This window comes from Numenius arquata, chromosome Z, assembly GCF_964106895.1.
Source record: "Numenius arquata chromosome Z, bNumArq3.hap1.1, whole genome shotgun sequence".
In the NCBI taxonomy this organism is placed as follows: domain Eukaryota; kingdom Metazoa; phylum Chordata; class Aves; order Charadriiformes; family Scolopacidae; genus Numenius; species Numenius arquata.
This window is the reverse complement of record NC_133616.1, coordinates 70,991,126-71,015,847: the sequence shown is the minus strand read 5'-3', so window position 1 is coordinate 71,015,847 and position 24,722 is coordinate 70,991,126. Positions and strand designations below refer to the sequence as shown.

At 50.1% G+C, this 24,722-nt stretch overlaps 1 protein-coding gene across 6 annotated transcripts in view; it reads left to right on the top strand.

Annotated features, from left to right (window-relative positions):
• TMOD1 (tropomodulin 1) overlaps positions 1-24,722 on the top strand; it is a 28,867-nt gene that overhangs the window by 2,524 nt on the left and 1,621 nt on the right. For 2 of the 6 annotated variants that reach the window (XM_074166477.1, XM_074166480.1), the window contains 8 exons: positions 7,147-7,310; positions 9,280-9,436; positions 13,141-13,260; positions 16,056-16,145; positions 16,657-16,787; positions 18,396-18,503; positions 21,356-21,499; positions 22,234-22,378. In XM_074166477.1, the coding sequence (XP_074022578.1) occupies positions 7,191-7,310; positions 9,280-9,436; positions 13,141-13,260; positions 16,056-16,145; positions 16,657-16,787; positions 18,396-18,503; positions 21,356-21,499; positions 22,234-22,378 (1,015 nt within the window). In that variant the 5' untranslated portion in view covers positions 7,147-7,190. Of the gene's footprint in view, positions 1-489; positions 820-3,233; positions 3,459-7,146; positions 7,311-9,279; positions 9,437-13,140; positions 13,261-16,055; positions 16,146-16,656; positions 16,788-18,395; positions 18,504-21,355; positions 21,500-22,233; positions 22,379-24,011; positions 24,365-24,722 lie in introns of those variants that run through there. The other 4 variants (XM_074166478.1, XM_074166481.1, XM_074166482.1 and 1 more) reach the window with 4 other exon arrangements.

Sequence of the window (24,722 nt, the reverse complement as noted above, 5' to 3'; positions counted from 1 at the left end):
TTCCTCAGGCCTTGGAAGACTGTATGAGGGTCCCACCTCTGTTAAGTGTCTCATTCAGATTTGGTGCAGGTTCAGCTGCTCCCTGCCACGAGTCCATCCAAGGGCTGACAGGAGTTCAAGGCAAGAAACCCAGTGTCCCTGTTGAGCGTGGATGGTGCCAGCTGTGAAGTTTCCAAGTGGAAGGGTTCAACTTACAGAGCAGGAACTGCGTGCACAGTGTCACTAATGAGCCCATGCACTTTTCATAGGGATTAGTAATTAAGCAATTAAGTACATGCCAGGCGCATGAGAGAACCTCACCCCAAATAGGAGAACACATAACTGTGCTTACAAGTGTGTGCCTTAAAAATATGTGAAGGGGAGATAGAGCTGGGATGGTTTGTGTCTGGGCTTTGGCAGAGTTTGACCCTGTTGTGTGTTGCCTGGTCACCAAACATCCGGACTATTTGCTGGGTGGCCCTGAAAGATCACTTGGTAAGAGCCGGTACTGAGTCGTGTGGCTCGCAGGCTGCAGGGGTGGTGAGGAAAGGACAGCCGGGAGGTACAGGCGGTTTCTGAGTGTTGGGTTAGGATTGGGGTGAGCTGCACCTCCTGGCACGCAAGGGGAGAGGAAGGTCCAGGGGAGCCTGAGCAGCGTAAGGCTTCCCTCAGCCCCAGTGGATTAAGGGAGAGGTTACTTTGGTGGTCGAGCACAGGGAACTTCTCCTAGTGAGTGCATGACCTTGGACAACCAACCATTTGCTGTGGAGCTGTCAAGTGCAAGGATGGGAATGTCAGCTCCGGCATGAGGATCCCCATGGGAATGAAGCAGCAGCATCAGTAAGTGTTGTCTACGGTATACTGAACTTCACTGACGTAGGGTTCCAGGTGGTGACGATAGGTTCAGATAGCGTTAGGTGTTTTGCATGGCTGGCATGTCATTTAGAAAGGCAGAAGTCACAGTCTGCTTTGATAGATCCACAATGCCTCCTTCCAGGTGTTTCTTTCCAAATATTTTACTAAGGTGAACATGAATTTCAGTGTGTCCTAGGTTAACAGCTGCTGGTTGTCAGTTTTTTATCAAATCAGAGGAAATCCAGATCTTCCTTGGAGAAGTCTTGAGTTTCCTGAAGGAACAGCAGATCCCCTGTTGGGTTTCATTAAGCATGAGCTATTTGCAGGGTGGCTACGAGGGGCTCAGTCTTTCCAGCTGATGGCTGGCCAGCCTTGGAGCAGTGAGGGTGCGTGCTGAGCTCTGCTTTCTGCATCTGCCATGACAGAGCTTCCTCCTGTCTGGAGCTTCCCCCTGTCTGGAGCTTCCCCTGTCTTTTCTCTGTCCAGTCCTCTCATCCAGAGGATGAATGTGCTGGCACTGCCCAGCTCAGCTGTGGAAAGGCTAAGGGGTGAAGATACACATGATGGACACTGCTTGCTGAGCAGGGGCTGGGGGCATCAACTACCTTGTGTGCTTTATTTTATTGAGAATCATTCAAGATGATGCTTGGCTACTCTGCAAGCTGCACAGGGGCTTCTCAGCGTGAGAAAGCTGCAAAGCAAGATACTGTGATGGTCTCCTGGAGGCTGAGATACTTGCCCTCGTGCTGTAGAAGCGAGGGACGTAGCCAAGGTGACCTTCAGCCACGGCTGAGCTCATGGTGGTTTGAACAGTTTGTTTCAGGGGAAGGTAGCTGAACCCCCTTGCGTTGAACCAGAACCAGAATTCAAACGTCCTTCCTCTGTGCACCTCTGAGGAAAGATTTGGTGTTTAGTGAGAACAAAGTATGTTCACTTGAAATGGGGCAAACATCTCACTGCCTCAGATATGGGCCGTGTGGTCACCTCAAAGGCCACTGCTGGGCTCTGCGTGTGTCTGCCAGGGAAGGGACAGCTGGCTCCAGGTGTGACGTTTGTACCTGTGCATTGGGAGGAGAGCTTTCCTGTTCCAGCACACCTGCATTTGACTTCCTCGTGACCACGGTAGCTAGTGACAGGAGGCATCCAGTGGTCAAGGCTTCGGGTACATGAGGCTGTGTGATGACACTGGGGACGGATCCAGCTCCTCCTGTGCTCTGCTCTGCTTTGCTACTGGGTTTTGCAAAATTCACATAGACCCATGTTTTTAGATGTCTCAGAAGCAGCTGATGGGCATCTTTCCCTGCTGCTACTGCATCCGCCCTAATTCATGGGTCCCTTCTTGGAACTCCTAGGAACTGGTGATATTGGGGTGCTCAGTGGCTCAAACAGCAGGGTGGCTGTGGAGTCAGGCTCTTGCACACCAGCACCCAGGTATGCTGGGATGCAAGCCCAGGGCTCGCAAGCTGTCCCATGAGCTGTGGGACCAGCAGAGACTCACTTTTGGGTGGATAGATGTCCTTTATCTCACCATCCCCACTGTGCCAGCCCCAGCTCTTCCACATCTAACGTCTCCCCCTTCTCCAGGTGTTTCTGGTACCCAGCCTTCCCCTGGACCTCCCTGCATATGTCCCATCTCTCCTTCATTCCCTGGCTGCCCCATGAAGGAGATTCCTTAGGCTTGCTACACATTCCACCTGTGCTGACGGACCCTTTGCAGGCATGTGTAGCTTGACAAGAAATTAGGGTTTGAGTTGTGTGTGGGATTTCATTAGAGTTAGCTGATGGCTTTGAGGTTTATCAGAGGACTGAGAAGGCACATAAAACACAGTCTTCATTTAGGAAGCCAACTGGAGCTGATTTGCTCCTCTCATCTGCACATCAGGTATCTTGGATTTACACCTGGGTGATTTGCTGAGGTCTAAGAGTATGCACAGAAAAGACTTAACTTCTCTTGAGTTTACAGGAAATGGTCGCTTGAGGTATGTATAGTTTCCCAAAAAAAGCCGTGGTGTTTATATTTAAAGTTACACCAAAAGTCAAGGAAAAGAAAAAAGAAATTGTAGCAACTAAAGGGGGGCTGGTTGACACTGGTTTATTATTTTTATACTGTAAAAATAATAGCTCTGAACTTTGACTCGGGTTTATACTTAAGCTATGAAAAATTCTCATAAATCAAAACCCTGCATGAGTCAAACAGGAACTGTTCTTAAGCCAGGCAGTTCCTCATGAGAGTAACTCCTGCCTTTGGGGCTGCTTAAAAACAGCTTTCATCCTGAACAGCTGCCTGCCTTCAAACTTGGCAGTTTCTCCAAGAATCACCGATATCTATGCTGATGACGCTTGTTGGCCACCTCCTTATCTCAGAAACCAAGCTCTTGGTCTGCTTTCTTATTTCAAAGGACTGAAAAAGCTTCCCAGGAGATCTGAGGGTTGTTCTTGCTGAGGGGGGAATGCTCATTTCTTCAGCTGTGGTGTGGCCGGTGGCTGAGGATGCACCAAACCCTCCGGTGTGCTGCCGTGGAATCGACAGCCGCTCACTGCAGCCTGCCGCCAGCCTCCGGAATCGGGGTTGGATTGGACCGATAACAGAATTTATCACCCAAAAGCCCTGTGTCGTCGCTGAGGTTAGTCGCTCCTTCTCCCCGTGTGCTTATGAAGAGAAGGTGGGAAACACTTTCCCTTTGCTCTCCATGTGCTGGTGCCGGAGGGAGTTTGTGGAGGTCTGCACCAGACACCCACGGCACCCCGGGGAAATCCGTCTCTCTGTTTTCCCTGCGACATTTTTATGTTTTCTTGGAATGTATCTTCCTCGCTGCTGTTTGTGTTTGCTTTACCCAGTGCTGCTTTCTCCTTTGCCCTTTTTCCTGGTGTTGTCAGAGCACTGAGGGGTGATCCTGCAGCTCCCCCAGCTTGGTGGTACCTGTGCTGCCCTGCAGCCCCCCCAAACAGCCTGTTGCAGCCTGAGCCCATTGCTGCCCTGCTCCTGCTCCCCCTGCTCCGTGTCCTGTCCCCGTGCCAGTTCTCCACCATGGATGGGACACGGTGGTCCCGCATGGGCCACCTTCCCCAGGTCTCCACCAGTCCCCTGTGGGGAGGTCGGTTCTGTTCTTGGGTTTTGGTGCCCCAGAAAGGGCACAGTGCTGCAGCAGGGCTGTACTGGTGCAGAGTGGTGAAGGGAGTATTTCCAGTGCCATATGGGATGCTTTTCATTTTCACTTGTTCTACAGTGTTCATTTATTTGTTCAGCAGTTTTCAAAATGAAAATATTCTATCCCCCTCATAATCCCAAGTGTTGGCTTTTTTGCTTTGTTTTCCTATATTCATGATAGGAACAGTCTTCCCTGTAGATGGTCTATGGTGTATATTCCTCTCCCACCTGGTTTCATTTTTTTCCTTGAACCTTTTTATTGGTCTTCATGCATACCAACTTCTCTGCTCTTCAGACTTACCAAGTTGCAAGTGTTTGGGCTGTCTTCTAATGTGTCTGGTGAATACTTTGGACAATGAGATCTAATGCCTTGCTATCTCAGCAGTCAATATGAATTTCAATTTTTTGAGGGCTTTAAGTTTTAATAGTGCCGGTCCTGTGCAGCTTTTGTATATTATGTTTATATTTTGTGTGATGTTTCTTTCATTGATTGAAAGAAAAGTCTATTGGTAGCTTTAACAAAAAATAGCAAGAAATCAAAGCTGCCTTCTTAGGAAGCCATTGAGAATAGATTTGATGGAGCAGATTTGTCGTTAATTGGGGTTAACTCTTCCCTGAACGTCCAGTAGTGTGTGGAGTTAAAGTTTGAATATAATATTGCAGTTGTGTTGGAGGACCTTGTTATTTTTTTGGAGCGTGGGGAGGGGGGAAGTCTGTGTTAAACCGAGCCTGAACCCTGGCCGGGCTCGGGGAGAGATGTTTGTGGGGGTGGGTGTTCCTGCGCCTTGCCTAAAAGAAAACGACTATGCTCAGGCAGAACTTGCCTCCTCTCTTATTTTTGGCAGTGCAAAGCCCCCTTGCCATTTACAGCAGACGGGGGATTTGCTTCTTCTCCCAGCACTCATTGGCAAGATAGGGTGGAGGAGGCCAGGGAGGTGGAGATAAGGGAGAGCCAGTGCTCCCGGGGGCGGTGATGGAAGATGCGACGCCAGACCCCCACGCCTTGTTGGTCGGGTACAGAGCCCCCCACCGCCGCCACAGGCACCTTGGTGCTGCCGACCCGCTCTCTGGCTGCACCCCCGGGGCTGCCAAAGGCACCGTCCCCTCCGGCAGCCCTGCTCCGGGCAGGCAGCGGGCGGAATTCTCCCCCGCTGGGATTTCGGCCGTGTTTCGGCAGGCTCGCCGCCTGTCCCCAGCCCCCAGTGCCTCTGCTACGCGTGGCCCCGGCTTCGTATCTCGCGGCAGGAGGGCTGGAAACCTGGAGCGCTTTCCAGAAACACCGTCCGCGGGCACTGACATCCGACGTCTCTCCTGCCTTTCGCCCCTCGGTGCTGACAGCCTCCGTCCTTCTGGCGGGAGGGGACAAGGTCAGCCCTGGGGGGGGCTCCGGTCCCATCCCGGCCACCCCCGCTGGCTCGAACGGGGCTGTGGCTGCCTCTGGGGGTGGCCATCCCCTCGTAGCCGGGACAGAGGTTGCCATGTGAGTGGCAGGTGTGGGTATTTTAAGCCATTGTAGGGAATTTAGCACCCCGGGGTGGGTTATCCTCTGCCTTCCTGCCTCCTCCTAGCCCCAGCTCCTTCCACAGCAGAATAGCCAAAACTAAAAATTGAATACGAAATACAGACTAGTCGTGGCTCGTGCGCTTCAGTATAAGGTCGAAAAAAGGTGGTTTTCACCCTCTGAACTGCCATGGAGGAGGTGCTGTCTGCCAGCCCTCCACCTCCCAAGTGGCGAGTGGCAGGAATGCGAGCCATGCAGGAATTGCCATCGCACCAGTGGGAAACCGAACGTCTGACCAGATGACGGCTCTAAATTTAAGGGCTTGCTGTCGGGCCATGTGTGCGTTAATGTGCCCTTTTGTGACCAAGCTAAAGATAATTCTCCTATCTGGAATGGCAGCTGCGCTGTGAGTTGGGTAAGGAGACGTCTCCACTAACGCAAAGCCATCATGAGAGCATGACCTGCCCTGAGAGGATGGGCAAGGCAGGAGAGATGTCACTCGGGGTTGGGCTCTGACGTTCCACAGAAGCTGAAAAGAGGCCATTTATAGAAACTCAGAAGATGTTTGGCCTTGCTGTTATTTTTGTGTAAATGCCCCTTGAGAGATCAGCAAAACTTTTTGTTAAAACTGTAAGAAAGGTCTGTTTAAATCATCTGGAGTTCAATATTCTCCACAAAAAGTGAGCCAAAAAATATGAATACACAGATAGTGCTAGGAAGCAGAAGGAAACTTTCAGCCAAAAAGCAGAGTGGGATACACTCCTGTGTGTTGTAGTGAGTGTATTTTTAACCCACCTGCATATTTTAAGCAAGTTGACCTTTGTAGAAGGTCTACTACAGTCTTTTAGAGCTGGCAGAAGTCCAGTTACGTGTGTGCGATTGTGTACGGCATTTTACATTAGGAGACGTGGCACAAACCCCCGGGTCAGCAGGGATTATCCGGATAGGTCATTTAGTGGGTTACTCCCACTGCTCCTCTCGAAGGTCTGGTTTAGGCGTGCAGGGACCAGCTGCCTAGCCATGCAAGCGCGTGTTGTGGCAGGGAAGGTGGGTCACTGAATGGCACGTTTAACTGGCAGCCTCCTGGACACGAATGGATAATACTTCCTGATCGCCTTGAGGGTTTAAAACACGGGAAGGAGGGCCGCCCACTGTAGCCTCGTGGAGGTTTGAGGGCTCGGAGGTTCTCAGTGGTGCTACAAATCTCTTTTCCCACCTGGTGACAACATTATCTGGAGTGCCACGTGCAGGGAGGTGTTACTGGGGGCTTGTAAGGGCATGAGAGATGTTATGATTTGTGGTTTATTGTCCTTCAAGGAAATAAATGCCTAGGACACTTCGTTAACATCTAGCGTTGCTTGGAGAAAGCCATCTCTAGCTGGGGTCCTGTACGAGGTGCTTCCCCAGCGCTGCCCTGTAAGCCCGTGATGGAGCGATGTGCCACTGAAGTTGTGGTGCTCTCACGACCACGGGGGATGACTTGCATGTGGGATATGGATGGGTCTGGGGGGAGGCCCTGAGCAATCTGGCCTGGCTTTGAAGTCAGACATGCTTTAAAACATAAATCTTCTGCAACCCCACGGTACCCGGTGCTCCCCAGCCAGCCGGGCTGCAGTGTCACGCTTCATGTATTCAGTGTTAACGCCGCTTGTTTCCGTTTCAGGTCCAGTTTTGACATAAAAGTGAGATTCACGAGACTCCTCTAAGATGTCTTACAGAAAGGAGCTAGAGAAATACCGAGACCTGGATGAAGACAAGATCCTTGGGGCTCTGACAGAGGAGGAGCTCAGGAAGTTAGAGAATGAACTGGAAGAGCTGGATCCTGATGTAAGTCGTTTTTACACGAGATTTGCTAGGTGGTAAATCTCAGTAGTTGGCGGGGGGTGGGAAATGGGCTGCATTAGTAATCTGTATTTAAGTGGGACCCTTTCCAGAGCCTGTACGCAGTGCAAGGGTGGAGGAGACTGTCTACAGAAGCAGTTTTGCCATCACAAGGATGGGCTACAAGTGGGACTTCATTTCTGTGATATTCCCCGGCCCTTGCCCTGGGGTGCATGCTCCGGCGTGGCGAGCACTGCGGTTTGCAGCACCGGTGTCAGCCAGGGCAGTGAACCTGCGGAAACTGGTTCTCTGCTTCTCATCAGGCCACCTCGGAGGGAAATTTTTGGGTTTTGCGGCTTGTTTGGGTGGGGTTTTTTTCAATAGAGACTTCAAATGGTCTCAATTTTCCTCCATTTAGGCAGAAATCCAAATCCCAGATTTTTTCAAAATGGGACAATTGCTTTTTAGCAACCTCCCAACATCAGTCGGAGCTGTGCACATGCAAACACTGGGCCTGCTGGTGCCAAGCAATGAAAGCTTTTTGGAGGCAACATTGTCCTGTGGCCCCAGCAGGGGCTGTGCAGAGCCAACTGGCAGGCCTCTGGGCTACGGACACATTAGATGATGAGGCTGGGCACTGCCAAGTGAGAAATTGTTCCTGCAACATGCAGTTAGTGTTTCGGGGGGGAAACGATGGGCAGTGTAGATTGCATCATCAGTATTTTTAATTGCAGCACAGGAAAATAATTAAGAGGTGGCAGGCTCGCTCCCGGGATTAAGCGTATGGGCTGATGGGCTGATTACAGCTGCCTCAGAAGACACAGAGTTGGGCAGCATTCTGTGAAAGATATAGAAAAGTAAAATAATCGTGAACATCTGTCAGTACAGGTGTAGCTTGCATCCAGAAGTTAAAGCATGAAGGCTGCCTGGTCGCTCTCACAGCATGAAGCCTGAGGAAGCAAGCTGTTTCCTCTTCCTCCCTTGTGTGTTAGCACAGGTCTCCAAAGTTTCCCTCCAAGGTTGCCCAAGTCTAATTGTTTCCTATTAGTCATTTTCCTTCCCAGGCTTTTCACTGATGCAGATTTAAATTATAATTAATTACTTTTATTAGGCAAGCTTGGAAAAATCAGCGTGTTGTTCAAAATCACCTTGGATGTCTTAAAAAGTAAATGTTGACTTCTATCCAGCAAAGCTTTAAAGAACATGCTTAGTGTCAAATCTGGGAACAGTCTTACTTACTGCATTAAGGCTGTTCTATATTTAAATATAAGCAGGTGCTTACATGCCATATGTGTCAGGCACAAAGCAACTTCCCGTGGTGGCTAATGTGACTGAATAACAAGTAGGCAGTTTGAAAAAGGGCTGAGGTCTGCCGGGGTTTTGCTCTGCAACAGAGTGACCGTCTCTGCGAGACCCTGCCTGTAGTTTTGTGATGGATCATGAAGGGCAGAAGAGACCACCGCGTCTCTCTGGTCTGCTCTGGGAAAGACCATGGGATCTCCCTGAGCTGATTCTTGCTGGGACATGTGGGGCGTGTGGGCACTCTGACAGACACATACAGGGAGAAGAAGACCAGCTGAGTTTAGCAGCGTGGTTCTGGTGCTGCGACTGTTGCAAAGAGGCAGCAGAATTGGTGGGAGTGTGGGAAGGGGCTAGGAGGAGCAGGAGGGGATGGCTGAGAGCCCCCAGAGAAAGGACTGGAGCTGCTGTTGTAGAGAAACATCCACTTGGCAGCATGGAGATCTTGTAGTGGAGACAGCATTTGAAATAGGAGGGGGGAAGGAGCGTTATGTGTCTTAGATGATGTGGGAATGAGTGGGGCTAGATGGAGATAATCTTGGACACAAGGAGAAGCAAATTGTCCAGCAATGTGGAAGAAAGATAGTGCATTGAGGAAAGTGGAGAGGGAGGAGTGTTTGATGGACGGGGATCGTGGCCTGCAGAGATAACCTGTGTTTCTCCTCTCCATGCCTAGAATGCGTTGCTGCCGGCAGGGCTCAGGCAGCGGGATCAGACGCAAAAGCCACCAACCGGCCCATTCAAAAGGGAGGAACTCATGGCCCACCTAGAAAAGCAGGCAAAGGATGTTAAAGACAGAGAAGACTTGGTTCCTTTCACAGGTGAAAAGAGAGGTATGGTCATCCTTTGTGCCACACTGGTTGCATCACGATGAAGGCACAGCCGGTGCACAGCAGAAGGTCTGAGCCGTGTTGTTCAGCATGACTCCATTGTGACACCATTGTGGTGGTGGATCTGCTCTCCCTGCTGTCTAGCCCCAGCCCAGGCTGGCCAGTAAACTGGGGTGTGCTCAAGAGGTCCATGTGCTTGCTGATTTGGGTACCGCCTGATATGTTGTGAAGTGGTGGACAGAGGCTGTACCACTCTGCAGCCTCTTTCCGTCCTCATCCCACTGCAGCTGTATCAAGCTCCAGGGAAGATATCATCTTGTCCTTTCTTGTTCCTCCTGTGCCTTGTCCTCCCGCGAGCTCGGCATGCTGTGCTGTTTTCCACCGTCACCTTTCATGCTCCATCCCTACACTCTGAACTTCATCTTGGTATAGAGAAACTCCACAGCTCCCCTTAGCTGTGATGATCCCAGCAGTTCCCATCTAGTCTTCATCAGCTCTTGACAACCCCAGGCTCATTTCCCAGCCTCTGGCAGTTTGCGTGTTTCTTCTGCATGTTTTTTCCTGCACCGTACCTGGCGGCGGCTGCTGCACCCCTGCTCTGTGTGTGGCCCTGGGGCCTTTGAGCAAGGGATTTGCTCTGCCTCTTCTCTTTTGCCTCCTTCTGGCATCTTTTCCTGTTCTCCTGGGACAGGTCCTGTTATCCAGACTTTACTGCTCTCATTAGCACTCTGAATATCATCTGACCTGGGATGTGGGCCCGTCAATCCTTGCCTCTGGGTTCCAGCAACTTCTCAGCAGCTTTTCCCTGCTGTTCTTTCCTCCGTACCATGGTCTCCCTGCAGCAGAAGATCTGGGTGAACACTGTTTTACACTATTGCTTGCCCCACGTCAAAGAAGTAGTGCATGAAAATGTGGGTGTGTGAGCATGTTTCCCAATTGAGGTGTTCCTCAAAGCCGCCCCCTTACTGATCAACGTGCCTCTCCGAGAAAGAGCTTGCGTTAAATCTGCCCATTTAATAAAACTTCAGGTGGTATTTTTAGGGAAAAGAAAGGAAAAAAAAAAAAAGAGCTCTCCTTCAAAGAAGTAAATGAAAAGAGTAAATTGAGTGCTATCAGGAAGAGCGATTTCACAACTTCAGACATACCCCAGCCCAGCATTGGCTACCTGCCTGGCTAGCCCAGAAGGTAGTAGCAGTGCTCCGCAGGAAACAGAGGTATTTCAGGCATTTTGAGTCTTCGGTTTCTGGTCTGAGCTAATCATATTTCAAGCTGGTGAGACCTCAAACACGTTAAGCATCTTTTCACTTGTAACACCCTGTTGAGTGAAGACACAACTTACACTGATTGTGAGCCAGAGATGGCAAATAATGTATTCACAGTTGTGGCAGAGCTGGAAATGAATCGCTCTCTTTGCAGTTTGGAGGGTGATTTACCAGTTTGCCATGGGAGCTGCTCTCCCTGGCCATGCTGCTGGACAGGGTAGGAGTTGGTGTGTGCGTATGTGCTGTGTTCTCATGTATAATGCTCTTTGCATGCACCATTTAATTTAAAGATCAAACTTGTAATACAGCATGGCTGAGATAGGAAGCTGTCTAAAACTAAAACCCAGAAGTTTCAATGACAGTGAGATGTCAAAAGGAGTTACCATGTGACGGCAGAATTAAGTTTGCCCTGTTTTTCCTATTCCCTGCTGAACTGACCAGATGGTGTGTACGGTTTGCCGTGTGGCTGGTGGGACAACGGTTCTGGGTCTCTGCACCAAGCCAGAGCTGAAGGGACCAGCCCAACGGGGACATTTAGCTGCGCAGTACCCAGAGGGTACACATGATGCTCTGACTATTTTTGCGAGAGCAGCTGTGTCCCAGGAGGCAGATTCCTTCCCTCTTTGCCGGGGCGGCCGCACACAGGCAGGAGATGGGCCCTTCTGCAAAAGGCTGTTCATAGCAGACACCGTTTCTTACCGGGGGGAGCCCGAAGTGCAGTTGCTTCTTCCCTTGAGGCTAAATTTAGCTGCTTCTGTTTTTTGCACATCCCTGAGTAGCAGGATCTTTGTTTGTCCCCTTTGGTGCCGCTGACTCTGGTTTCAGAGAGGGGGGACAAAAATAGTCCTGGCTGGCATGCCAGGCAGAGAGCTTTGCGCTCGCTATCTCTCTGCAGTGATCCTGGGCTATTTCAGGGGAGGGGACTGATCCAAAATCCTCTGAGATCCCTCCTCCCGTCCGGCAGCAGCGTTGGGTTTACCTACCAGGCTGCTCCCTGCCAAAGATCATGATCTGTTAAAACACCACAAACCTCTCTCTTTTCTTAGGTGCCCTGCTGTGAAATCTCAGACCTGACCCGTTCAGCCTCCACAGAGAGACCCACCTGCCCGTTGGTGGAGCGAGCTGTTAGGAGCTGGGAGCAGCCACCCAGGGCCATGAACCCTGTCCCCTCCCTGGGACCCCCCACACCTCCCTGGGGCGCAGCCAGCTCCGGCAGAGACATGGAGGTGGCTCGCCCGGTGATTGTCCTGGGCATCGGGATGGGGGAATGCCAGGGAGCCCATGGCATTCACAGAATCATAGAATTTTCTAGGTTGGAAGGGACCTTTCAGATCATTGAGTCCAACCATCAACCTAACACTGACGAAACCACCACTAGACCATGTCGCTAAGCAGCACTTCTACCTGTCTTTTAAATACCTCCAGGGATGGTGCCTCAACCAGTTCCCAGGGCAGCCTGTTCCAATGCTTGATAACCCTTTCGGTGTAGAAATTTTTCCTAATATCCAATCTAAACCTCCCCTGGTGCAACTTGAGGCCTTTCCTCCTGTCCTGTTCAGAGCTGGGCTGGAGCTGCACCACTCGCTGCACAGCCCCTTGCCCATGTGGGCAGCCCCCCACTTCAGAAAAGGCCACGAGCAAGCAGCTGAGATGGCAGCTTTGCTTCACCAGCTGTACCTGTCACTTTGCACCTCTGAATTGTAGGGAAAAAGCCTGTTTCTTGGCCTGTTGCTGTCCCGGGAGATGGAGCACGGAGGTGTCCCATCTGGCATGCCCTCTGTGTCTCTCCCCTCTGCCTTATTGTCCTCTGCAGCGATGCTGAGCCAGACCAGCTGCCCCACGCCTGCTCCTCCCTACATCCTGTGTGCTCGCTGGATGGCTGACTACTACCCCTGCCTGCTGCCAGACCCCCTCCACCGCCTCCTTCCCACCCGCTTTTGACTCCTGTGCCATCTGCCTTGCCACCGTGCATTTGGAGCTGGCAGCCGCGGCTGTCTCAGCAGCAGAACCCATCCTGCACAGTGCTGGATTCCAGCCACTGGCCTCTCTTGGTCCACGTGAGTGCTGGCAAATCTCCATCCATTTTATGCAGCCTTCAGAGAAGTGAAGTCCTGCAGGGCCAGGCTGTGCGTGGCTTTCTGAGTGCTGTGCGCTGAGCTGTCGTCATCCTGTACAAACGTACTTCTGGGCTTTTGTAGATGCAGCCCTTCACGCTGCTGAAGGAGTCCAGGTCCACAGTTGGAGGTGTCTGGCTCACCTCGCAGCAGGGCTTAGACCGCAAGCTGATGGGAAGGGATTCAGCGTCTCCTGCTTTTTCTCTAGGTCCTTGTGCCCCCTCTGTCCTTCCCACTGTGCAAATCTCACCCCATGGAAATGCGTCTGCAGGGCTTTCTGTGAAGCAGCTGCTACAGCCATCCTGAGAGTGACCTCACTTTGCATTTATAGGAAAAGCTTGGATTCCCAAGCAGAAGCCCATGGATCCTGTTTTGGAAAGCGTGACTCTGGAGCCAGAACTGGAGGAAGCCCTTGCTAATGCCTCCGATGCAGAGCTCTGTGACATTGCTGGTAAAACAATTTCATGTGAATTGGGGGGTTCAGGTTGTTTGACGACTAGTTTCTTGTTGTTTGTTCTTTTGTGGGAAATAAGCTGTTGAGCTTTTTGATGTTTATCTGAGTGCTGACAGTTGTGACAGGATTTATTTTTTTGTTAAAAAAGAAGGGTATATTTAGAGTTACTCTCAGCCCATGTGATTTAATCAGGAGCATGGACTAAAGCTGAGGAGGGAGAAGAAGGATTTATCAAGGGAACAGAGTGCGCTATTTGATCTCTTCTCCTGTCTCTGCCACTGAATCTTGCAAATTGCAGCCTGTCACCTTCAGCAGCACAGCTTTCTTCAAGCCAAACCTCTATCTAGGAAGCAATTGAGCAGACCCAGTGAGAATGTGGATTTCTGGTGCCAACTTATTAAAGGAGCTGTTAGGTTAGAGCAGTCTTTCAATGGACACTCAGGGCTGCTCTTTGTTAAAGAGCTTTTCCCAACACATTTTAAAGCTAAGGATTTCTTGCAAATTGTGCAGTTGGTCGTATGCCAAAAGAGCTTATGAACACCCCCTTGGTGCTTTAACAAGCTCACGTGTCCCCTGCTGGTCCAGCAGTCAATGAGTATTTCAGTGCTACTGGCTTCTTCTTCCAGACCTGTCTCCTTCAGACTTCCATACTTCCTAGCAGCATCCTCCTTGTTGGAAGTCTGTAAGATAGCCTGTAGAATAATCACACCAACTAGACGGCTTCTAAATAATAATAGCATATTCTGGTTTAGAAATGTCTTTCTGCGTTAAGGCTTCCAACATATGTACCCTGGCCAAGCACTGCATCTCTGGGTTTTGCTTTTTTACTGTGCTCCTGGAGTCCTATAAAGCCCTATCCTATAAACTCTGCCTTTCTAAGCTCCAGATCTGTGCAACGATTACTTTCACAGAGAAATACTGTTTGGGGCAGCTCATTCTGCAATTGTTGGGAGAATACACTTGAAGTGGCAGCAGAAGAACTGATGTGATACAAGCTGTGCTGAAATCTCAGTGTTGACAGTGGCAGCGTTGCTTTTCCAAGTTTGCTAAGGCTGTGAAACAGCTCTTGCCCACTTAGCAGGGCTCGTTGTCAGCCGTGATGTATTGGGTCCCTTCCTTGGCATGGCCAGTGGGATAGCCCTTGTGCGTGACTCCCAACAAGTCCTGGAAGAGCTCCTGTGCCTCTGTCCGCACTCCAGGTATTCACAGTCCTGGCTGCTGGAGAGATTTTGTTGCCAGAGTAAGCTGTGTTTGGGGTGTGTGCGTATCCCCAAAATGCTGAACCTGTAAATCACTTTTCCCGAGCTGTGTTGCACTCCTGAAAATTTCAGCTGTGAGTAGAGGGCAGGGTAAAGGGCCAGCTGAAACACAAACAAGCAAACTTGAAGTGCCCAGCCTTTCAGACGGAGGCTGCTTGGCCCTGTGCAGTACAACCGGGGACATGTTGGGGGATGGCATGGGGAAGGGGATGGTGCTGTTCCTTGGCACCCTTTGCTGCAGGCTGTCCCGCCTGTGCAACCCAGACGTGGAGTCACGGTGAGCTGTCACCGTAACAGATGCCATTCATGCGATGGGCCTTTGGGACAGCCTTCTCCTGTAACCCCCAGCCCTTCTTGGCCACGACACTGAGCAAATGGTGACAGACTGGTGCCAGCCAAGCATAAGAGGAGCAGCTCATGGGAAAGCGAAGTGCCATTGTAGTGGTGTGCTTGAATTTTAGGGAGAGATTTCTCCTTTATGTATCTTAACCACTGTGCCCATCCAGAGGTCAAAATTTGTTCAAGTGTGTCTGTTTATAACAAGTATTCACATGTCTGCATTTTTCTTTAGAAAGTCATACAGTTATTTTAAATTAAAAAAAAAAAAAGTTGATTAAAAACCCAGTTTATTTTCAAACAGGAACTTTCTGTGAGTAGCAGGGTTATTTTTGTAAGCAGAATCTTTGCCCAAATATTTCTAAGCCATTAGCTTCCCACTGCTCATTTGCAGCTGGCAAAAATGTCAGCAGATCCCCCTGGGTATGTTTCAATGTGCGTTTGCACGTTGGTTTCGCAGTCACGGGCCTGAGATACACAAATTCACAGAAGTTTGGCTTTTGGGCTCCTAGAGTCTTTGAATTTTGTGCATACCATCACTTTCTGCATTTCGACCGAGCCAGCAGAGCTTTAGCTTCTCACAAGGTCAACTTCCAAGCGTACAAAGATCAGTTTTGAAAGCACACCACCACCGCCGCCACCACTTTTTGTTGGGTGAGAGCATGGTGTGCGTTGCTACGCTCCGGATGACAGCCAGCTGGTGTGCTGCTGCCTGAGGGGTTGGTTTGGTCCTGCGTGGGGCACAGATCGTCTCGCAGACGGGGCTGTCGCAGTGTGTGGCACATGCCCAGGTGAGCAAGGCTGATGAGGGTGTCCTGCTGGGCTGGACCCTGTAGATTAAATCCTACCAATGGCATTTTTTTGGGATGTGTTTTATTGTCTTCCCCTTGCTATTTTTGTGTGATGCTGAATCAAGTTGGCTACTGGGAAGCCTTGTCTGTTTGTTGTCTGCAAGGTGATCTTCCTCTTCCATGAACCATGCTACCTTGGAATAAACAAGGGAGCACACTGGAGCCCTGTTGTGTGTTTATGGCAGCTGGGGGGCTTGGTCCCGCCTTTGTATGTTGTTCTGAGCTTGTACAGGGAAAGGTAATGTGCTACGGATCCCCATCCTGGGCAGTACAGCACATGTGCATCTTTTCCTGGCTTTGGAGCCTGCAATAACTCAAGTTGTGTCCTCCTTTTCTTTTTCTGCAGCGATCCTTGGCATGCACACCTTGATGAGCAACCAGCAGTACTACGAGGCTCTGGGGAGCAGCACCATCGTCAACAAAGAAGGGCTCAACAGTAAGTGATTTAGAGTGCTAGCAGGCTGAAGTGTTTGGCTTTGGAGCTGCTAGCAGAGGTGAAATGGGAATTATTTTTAGGCTGGAGGTTGGAGCCGTGAATGTCAGAGCAGCCTGTGATTGCTGGGGCCGTCTCTGGTCCATCCTTGCCCTGTGCAAGCCAGTACGGTCTCGGCTGCTGCCCTGGTGCCATCCGGGAGGTAGCACAGCCCAGGGAACTGCCCCACACAGGCAGTGTAGCCTCCATCACCCCGTTTTGGACCCTGAGAGCACATAGCAGAAGCCACCAGCTGTCCCGTGATGGTTGGCCCCAGCACCAGGCAGCGTTTCTGGGTGCATGAGCACAGATGGAGCTGACGAGCACGTGTTCAGTCTCACATCTTGTGTCTGTTTTTTTCAGGTCATGCTTCCCTCTCCCAGCAATGCCTCTGGTAGGGGAGAAACACACCCAGAGGGAACATGCTGCTGCTCAGGGTGCTTTCAGTTTCACCTGTCTTGCTCTTCACTTGCAGGTGTGATCAAGCCCACACAGTACAAACCAGTTCCTGACGAGGAACCGAACTCAACGGATGTGGAGGAAACTCTGAAACGAATACAAAGCAATGATCCTGACCTTGAGGAAGTCAACCTTAACAATATTATGGTATTTACTCCTTTCTACTCTCCTCTCTTCATAACAGAACCAAACATTTCATACCCAGAAGGCAGAGGCCAAGTCTGTTTTGCTGCACAGAGCAATACCATAACACTGCATGTAGCCAGACAAGAGACACCACTGCTTCCCATCTCCATTTTGGGCAGTTGTTACCTGCTGTGGGACAATACTGTGGGATTGGTAGTGGGAAGACTCCTGTAGGTGCCTGGAAGAGCAGGGCTGTGCTGAGGGTAGTCTGGGAGACCCATCCGTCTCCAGCATGCCTGGTGAAAGGCATTCTAGGTGGCTTTAATGGTTTAGTCAGGCACATTAGCTGATTATGTAAGTTAAAATGGTGGGAGGAAAAAGGCTTCATAATCCTGACACTTGCTGTGAAAATCTGAAGAAACCTCCCTTCTTGCAGGTAGCCCTGTCCATCTCCCACCCATCCCTTCTGTGGTCCTCCTTTACTTCTTGTAGAAAGCAAATCAGGACACAGCACCACTTCTTCTGTTGCCTTTGGGACACATACACATACTAAAAAATACACTTTCCGTCCGTCCTCCCTGACCAGGACCTCCAGGACCCTCAGCCCATGGGGTCTGTTGAATAATGACATAATCAAACAGCAAGAATATGGTTACCTGCATGTGCACATTAAAAACGCTTGTGCCATGCCACCTGCACCTTTCTATAACTGACAGATTTTTACTTTCATGTATGTAGTTCTGGCTAGTGACCCTGAATGTCCCTTGAGGACACGAGGCTGAGGATCCTGGCAGGCAGGCAGTTTTTTTGTGTCTCATAACTTTGAGCCACAGTTTGGAGAACTGGGGAGTGGCGGTGGACATGGTAAGCTGCTGGGCTCTGTGTTGTGGCTCTGCAGATGGCTTTGATTGTAGATGATTCCACATGGTGGGATCCAAATGAAGTGGCAAGAAGTCCAAGCTGAAGATACCACTTAAAATTTTAGACAGGTGAAAAACTGTGCATCTGAAAAGGATATCTAAAGTGCTTTATAAGTGAAAAATACTCATTTTGTAGGAACTCAGAGTAAGCAGCGTGGATATATTTTCTGGACTGAGCCCTAGTGTGACAAATATAAGCCTGAAAGATGTTGTGTAAAGCCATCAGAGGTGTCTGTAGTTTGTAGTACAAGGAGATAATTTCAGCCTTTTCTGGATCAGGCCCAGTAGGTGGAGATTTTCCTGAACATGACATGAATGTTGCTCGGTGCTGTCATTCGTATTAAAATGCGCAGGAGCAGCGCTTTGTAGGCTCATGGATCCTGGTTACATACATCCCCACAACGCCTGCCTTTATAAGTAGCTGAGTTTCTGGGCGATTAAATTAAACAGCAGAGACATTGCAGCTTCAAATTAAGGCAGTGAGCTACCAGTAGAGTGGGAAATAGGAAGAAGACATTGCCATGCTCCTTAGGCCATGCTGATTATAACAAGAGAACTTGTAAAAACATTTATTGACCCCTTCCTAAATTGCTTCGGTGCATTTGGTGATTTGACCTTGATAAGAAATTTTAAGTATTGTTTAAATGTATTGCATATTCCTTCATACAGATGATGGCCTAGCACAGGTTTTCTGCATTTCTTTTCACAGAATATTCCCATACCAACTTTAAAAGCTTTTGCGGAAGCGCTGAAAAATAACACCTACGTGAAGAAGTTCAGTATAGTTGGGACACGGAGCAACGATCCTGTTGCTTTCGTAAGTACTGTCGGCTCGTCGTCATAAAGTTGTGACAGGAGCTACTCTTGGACAAGGTATTTTCGGAGTTACTGACTGACTGCTTTTGTACCTTATAGTGCGTTTGGCCTGTTCTGCACCTCTGGTGTTTGGTGCAGGGGCTTCATTTTCAGCAGTGCTAGTGAAAGCCAGCAAGACAGGCTTTGGTTCCTTTGCTTCCTTTTTCAGCTGCGGAGATTTCAGGACACAATCATAGAATCATAGAAGGGTTTGGGTTGGAAGGGACCTTAAAGATCATCAAATTCTAACCCCCCCTGCCATGGGCAGGGACACCTCCACTAGAGCAGGTTGCTCAGAGCCCCATCCAGCCTGGCCTTGAACACTTCCAGGGATGGGGCATCCACAGCTTTTCTGGGCAACCTGCTCTGGTGTCTCACCACCCTCACAGTAAAGAATTTCTTCCTAATATCTAATCTATATCTACCCTCTTTCAGTTTGAAGCCATTGCCCCTCATCCTATCACTACATGCCCTTGTAAAAAGTCCCTCTTGAGCTGTCTTATAGGCACCCTTTAGGTACTGGAAGGCTGCTATAAGGTATAAGCTCCCTGGAGTCTTCTCTTTTCCAGGCTGAACAACCCCAATATCAGCAATCCTTGAATTGATACGAACAATCCTTTAACTCCATTTGGTCTCGTATTCATCCTCAAGGATCTCCCGGAGAAGGAGCAGGATACAAGGGCTGACTTCTGAGTGGCATTTTGTAAAAGCAGTTTGTCTCTCTCGATTTATCCCGCATCAGGGCCACCCCATTTGTATCTGTGGATATGCTGCTGTGTGCACACCCGTCCCTCCCCTCGCACACGTCTGCTCCGGCTCTCTTTTGTGTATTCCTTTGTGCAGACCTGTGCAGAAGCAGGACTCTGCATTTCTTCTGTGTGGCCTGTCTGGGTGATAAAGGGACTTTCTGGCTGCTGTGAGTGGTCTTAAATATTTATCAGTGGGGATGCAGAGAGGGGGTGAGCATTCTGCTTGGCCTTCGTGCTGCCTTCCAGGCTGCATCCTTGCACACTCCTCCAGCACCACTGCAGCCAATTTTTGTTTTTCTTCACCCAGGCCATGCACATATGTGCATGCTGGTTTCCTGTTAGGAAAGAATCTTCTTCTTGGAGGGTGAGTGCAGCCCTCACATTATTTCAGGCATGCTGGACTGGGGAAGAAGCCTGTGCAGGTAGCACTGGTGCTGTTTGAGGGCCTGTGGGGCACTGTGCAGGGGTAGGGGAGCTGTGGAGCCGTGCCACTTGGGCATCACCTTCTGGTCTTTCTGTTTCATGATGTAGACGAGTCCTTCCATGTAGCATATGAAATGAGATCATCAGATCATTTTACCAACGACATACACACAGGCATTGAGAGCACCATCAGCAAGTTTGCAGATGACACCAAGCTGTGTGGTGTTGTCGATATGCCAGAGGGACGGGATGTCATTCAGAGGGACTTGGACAGGCTGGAGAGGTGGGCTCAGGTGAACCTCATGAGGTTCAACAAAAGCAAGCACAGGGTTCTGCACCTGGCCCAAAACAATCCTCGGAACAAATACAGACTGGGGGATGAGGTATTAGAAAGCAGCCCTGAGGAAAGGGACTTGGAGGTGCTGATGGACGAGAAGCTGGACACGAGCAGGCAATGTGCACTTGCCGCCCAGAAGGCAAATCACATCCTGGGCTGCATCAAAAGAAGTGTTGCCAGCAGATCCAGAGAGGTGATTCTGCCTCTTTCCTCTGCTCTGCTGAGACCTCTCCTGGAGTACTGTGTGCAGGTCTGGAGCCCTCAATATAGAAAGGACATGGACCTGATGGAGCGGGTCCAGAGGAGGGCCACTAAAATGAGCAGGGGATTGGAGCACCTCTGCTATGAGGACAGGCTGAGGGAGCTGGGGTTGTTCAGCCTGGAGAAGAGAAGGCTCTGGGGAGACCTTATAGCAGCCTTCCATTACCTGAGGGGGGCCTACAGGAAGGCTGGGGAGGGTCTGTTTACAAAGGCCTGCAGTGACAGGACGAGGGGCAATGGTTTTAAGTTGGAGAAGGGGAGATTTAGATTGGATATTAGGAAAAAGTTCTTTACTGTGAGGGTGGTGGAACACTGGAACAGGTTGCCCAGGGAGGTGGTTGAGGCCCCTTCCCTTGAGATATTCAAGGTGAAGCTTGACGAGGCCCTGAGCAACCTCATCTAGTTGGGGGTGTCCCTGCTGACTGCGGGGAGGTCGGACTAGATGACCTTTGGAGGTCCCTTCTGGCCTGGACCAGTCTATGAATCAGGTTGAGAGGGCTGGGAGTGTGTCAGCCCACTTCTCGTCTTACCTGCTGAGGGAAGCAAAAGTGTTTAATATGGCTGTGATGCCACTTGGGAGGGCATCTTGGACATGAAGAATGCCTTGTTGTTCAAGACAGATGCTCCTCTTTCTGCCTGCGGTGATGGGAAGCACCTCAGCCCTGCGCAGAAGGAGCAGTGCAGGCAGGGAGCCGATCAGGCAGGAGGCAGGGCAGACACTGGCCAGCATCCCTGGCATCACCATGCTGGCTTTAGGAGAGGGACAGATGACGCAGCTGCAGGTGTGGACTATCGCCTTCTGGGGTGGCCCCAAGGGTTTGTCCATATGAGGTTTCGCTGTGGCCTCCAGCATGCTCAGGTTCAGGAATTCCCCTGCAACGGGGGGGACCCCCTTCACTCCCCACAGGGCTCTCCCATATGGTGGCAGGGAAACTACTCGTCACACAGGGTCCTCCCGGTGTCCTCTGGAGGCAAGGGAGCTGAACCCCTGCTGCGCCAGGGTGCTCTGCCCCTGCCTGTCTCACCACCCACCTCCGCCCGCAGGCACTGGCAGAAATGCTGAAGGTCAACACCACACTGAAGAGCCTGAATGTGGAATCAAACTTCATTTCTGGGTCAGGGATCCTGGCTCTCGTTGAAGCACTCCAGGGCAACACATCACTAGTAGAGCTGCGCATTGACAACCAGGTAAAGCATGTGCGAGCAGGAGCTTTGACCAGCTGAACGTGTCCTGGTTGTGGGAAGTTGAGTGGCTGGTCAAGGTGGAGGGTGGCAACCCACCACCACTTCCAGGTTGCTTTGAAGAGGTTTCAGCCCTTCATTTCTGCAGTTCCTGGACAGTATCTCCTGCTTCCTACAGCACTTAACAAAGGCTGGGGACCGCGAGCGGCTTTCCATGTTCCTGGTGCTGCCAGGTGATGCACCTGGCCAATATCACACCTTGCTCCAGGCTCTTGTGGGCACTTAAATAATACTGTCTATTTAGTAAAACTGAATTTTTTCTACAGTGCAAGGGAAAGAGAAGGAGAGCTCCACGGTGTGCAGTGGTACAGATGCCATGGCAAGTTTAGCTCCCCAGAAACCCAGGGGTAGTAGCAAAGCAGCTGAAATACGGGGAGCTCAGGAATGAGTGACTGGGAGTTCAAAATCATCATTTCTCCAGATGTCTCTTAGCTGCAAATCTGTCCAAGATGTAAAGTTTTTGGGCAAGAGTATTGTGGGAATGTCTGCTGGGGGAGTTGGAGCCACTCAGTTGTATCAGGAACAGGCCAGCGGCTTGTTTCACCAGCTCCAAGTCAGAGATGCCAAATGGGCCAATGGGTCCAAAGGAGGAGGGAAGGTGTGGATATGTCAGATCTTAAGTGCTTGCTCTGAATCACCCTCTGACCTGACCAGCTTGCTTTTCTGTCCCTTTTCAAAAGAGCCAGCCCTTGGGCAACAAAGTAGAAATGGAAATCGCGAACATGTTGGAAAAAAACACCTCCCTGCTGAAGTTTGGGTACCATTTCACTCAGCAAGGTCCCCGGCTCCGCGCCTCCAATGCAATGATGAATAACAATGACCTAGGTGAGTGGGGCTGGGCTGCAAGCCAGGCAGCACAGGAAGGTCCTGTGGGCAATTCCTGGTGGGAGAAGGGCAGAGCTGCTCACTTGAAGGCTCTGGAGGATGGGTTTGAATTAGAAACCACCTCTCAAGGGGCCTGATGATGCCTTGCCCCTCAAGGAGGATAGCAGCCTTCACTGACTGGTTCTCTAACGCAGCTGCTGGTGGTCTGGCAATGGGTTGTGCTCCAAACCTGGAGGCCCTGGGTAGCTAAAAGTCCCAGAAGAGGCAGTGGTTTTGGCAGTAACAGTGGGTCTTGTTGGGAAGGAGAGAGGCCTGCTGAACGTGTTCCAGTGCGGCACGTGATACAGCGTTATGAGCTGCCAGCACTTGTGAGTCCTGCCAACTGCTTGTCTTCCTCCCGCTTCATTCCCACTGTAACGAGGAGATGAAAAGCAGCAGAGTTGAACTTAGATGGCAGTGGGACTTGGCCCGTTCCCTCCAGCAAAACAAACTGGAAGTGTTTCTAGGGAGAAGGTGGGAAGCCACATGGCTTTGAGTTATCTTTGTACCCTCAATGAAGCAAAATTTGGGCAAGTCTGCAAGCTGCTGCTTCAGCCCATGCATGCGGCAGAGGCTTCCCATGGCTTGGCCACAAGTGGCTGTAGAGCCCTGGAAATGGGTCCAGCAGAGCAGTATTGAATGGAGCCAACGTACCGGCCATGCTGAACTCAAGGGCTCCTGAGTGCATGGGCAGGGTGGTTACAAACAGGACAGGGCCAAACTCCTTCTCAGCAGATGATATATCCAAGAGGAATAAGGAAAAGTTTGCAGATTGTCCTTTTTTTGTTGTTTTTACATGAGGAAGAACCCCTTCCCCAGGAGGGTGGGGGTTTGCAAGACCTGGAGGGACAGAGCCAGTGGCTGGGCTGACCCAGTGCTAGGCAGAGCCCCATTGTGAGCGGGAAGTTGGGCTGGAGGCTCCCGGGGACACCCCCTCCACTGCCAGAACTGCTGGGTTCTGCCAGACACATCCGGAGAGCAGGGGCTAACAGGCAGGGCCCGAGAAAACACCCAACAAATAAATGCCAGCTCTCAAGAAATGGGAGAAAGCTGGAACCACATATTTTAATCTGCATATGGTTCACCACAGGCAGGCTCTTCTGCCCCTTGATGAATCAGCTTCAGGTTTAAAAGCCACAGAAAAACAGCTTTAAGTGGCTGCCGTATTTTGACAGGTGATAAATACTGTGTTTTTTAAAAAAATAAATTAAAAAAAAAAAAAATCAATCTAGCTTCAACCATTACTGGGCTCCTGGGAGGCACAGCCAAGCACAGAGGTATGTGCCAGTTCTTCAGTGACCACACAGAATACACAGTATTACGGTTCACTGCGTATCTATTCCGCCTGCGGCTGCATTCCCAGTCACTGGAGAGCTGCACCAGGAAAGGCTCACTATTTTCTGTCCTTCGGAACAGAGCAAGGGTTTTAATGACTGTGCAGCACCTGGCATACAAAGTAATGTAGATATAGTGTTTTAAATATTCCTGTTGTAAGGGGAGGAATTCACAATTTGCCTTCCATGCAACAGTTGTGCATTTTTGCCTCTTTGACCATAAGATCTGCATTTTTGTCTGATTTGGTTCTTGTTTGCAGCTCGTATTCACCGGTGTGATGGTGTCTGGCAGTAACATCTCAGCTCCACACCTGGACAATGTATAAGTATAGAAAACTTCATTTTCCTCCCTGTCAGCAACAGCTCTCTGCTTCTGCTCCACTCCAGTGCTCTTGCCTGCCATCACCCGATGCTACCAGAACTTGGTTTTGGTCCTACAGCTTCTGTTCTCTAAGATGCTCTGTATGAACCAACTATGAAGGCTTTTACGTTCATCCTCATAAGCTAACTTCTGCATCCTCTTTATAACTTTTTTTTTCCTTTTTTCCTTGCACACATTTCTTGAAAAGTCATGAGTGTAGCTGTCAGAGCTGTAAATCAACTTTAAGAGTAGGTACGAGACTGCTTTGACCATGTTAGCCATAAGAGGGCTGGAGGCTAGAGGCTTAAGATAAGAAATGAGATAGAATTTTTTTTTTTTTTTTTTTAATCTGAAATGGCAGTTTAGGAAAACTAGCAAAGGAAGAATTGTGGCATCCATCTCCTGCTGTCTTTACATCAGTCAGCATCAGGGGATGGTTTGCCCAAAGCCAGATTACAGAGGCAAAAGGTGTGAGATATAATTGACAGTAAAATAAGGGAGGTAAGGCTGAAAGTAAGCTGCTGCCCTTAAAAATTCGTAAGGACAGAAACCTCATCTTACCTTCCTTGATTTTAAACTGTGTAATTCCTGCTGCTATCCTGTTCCTTTC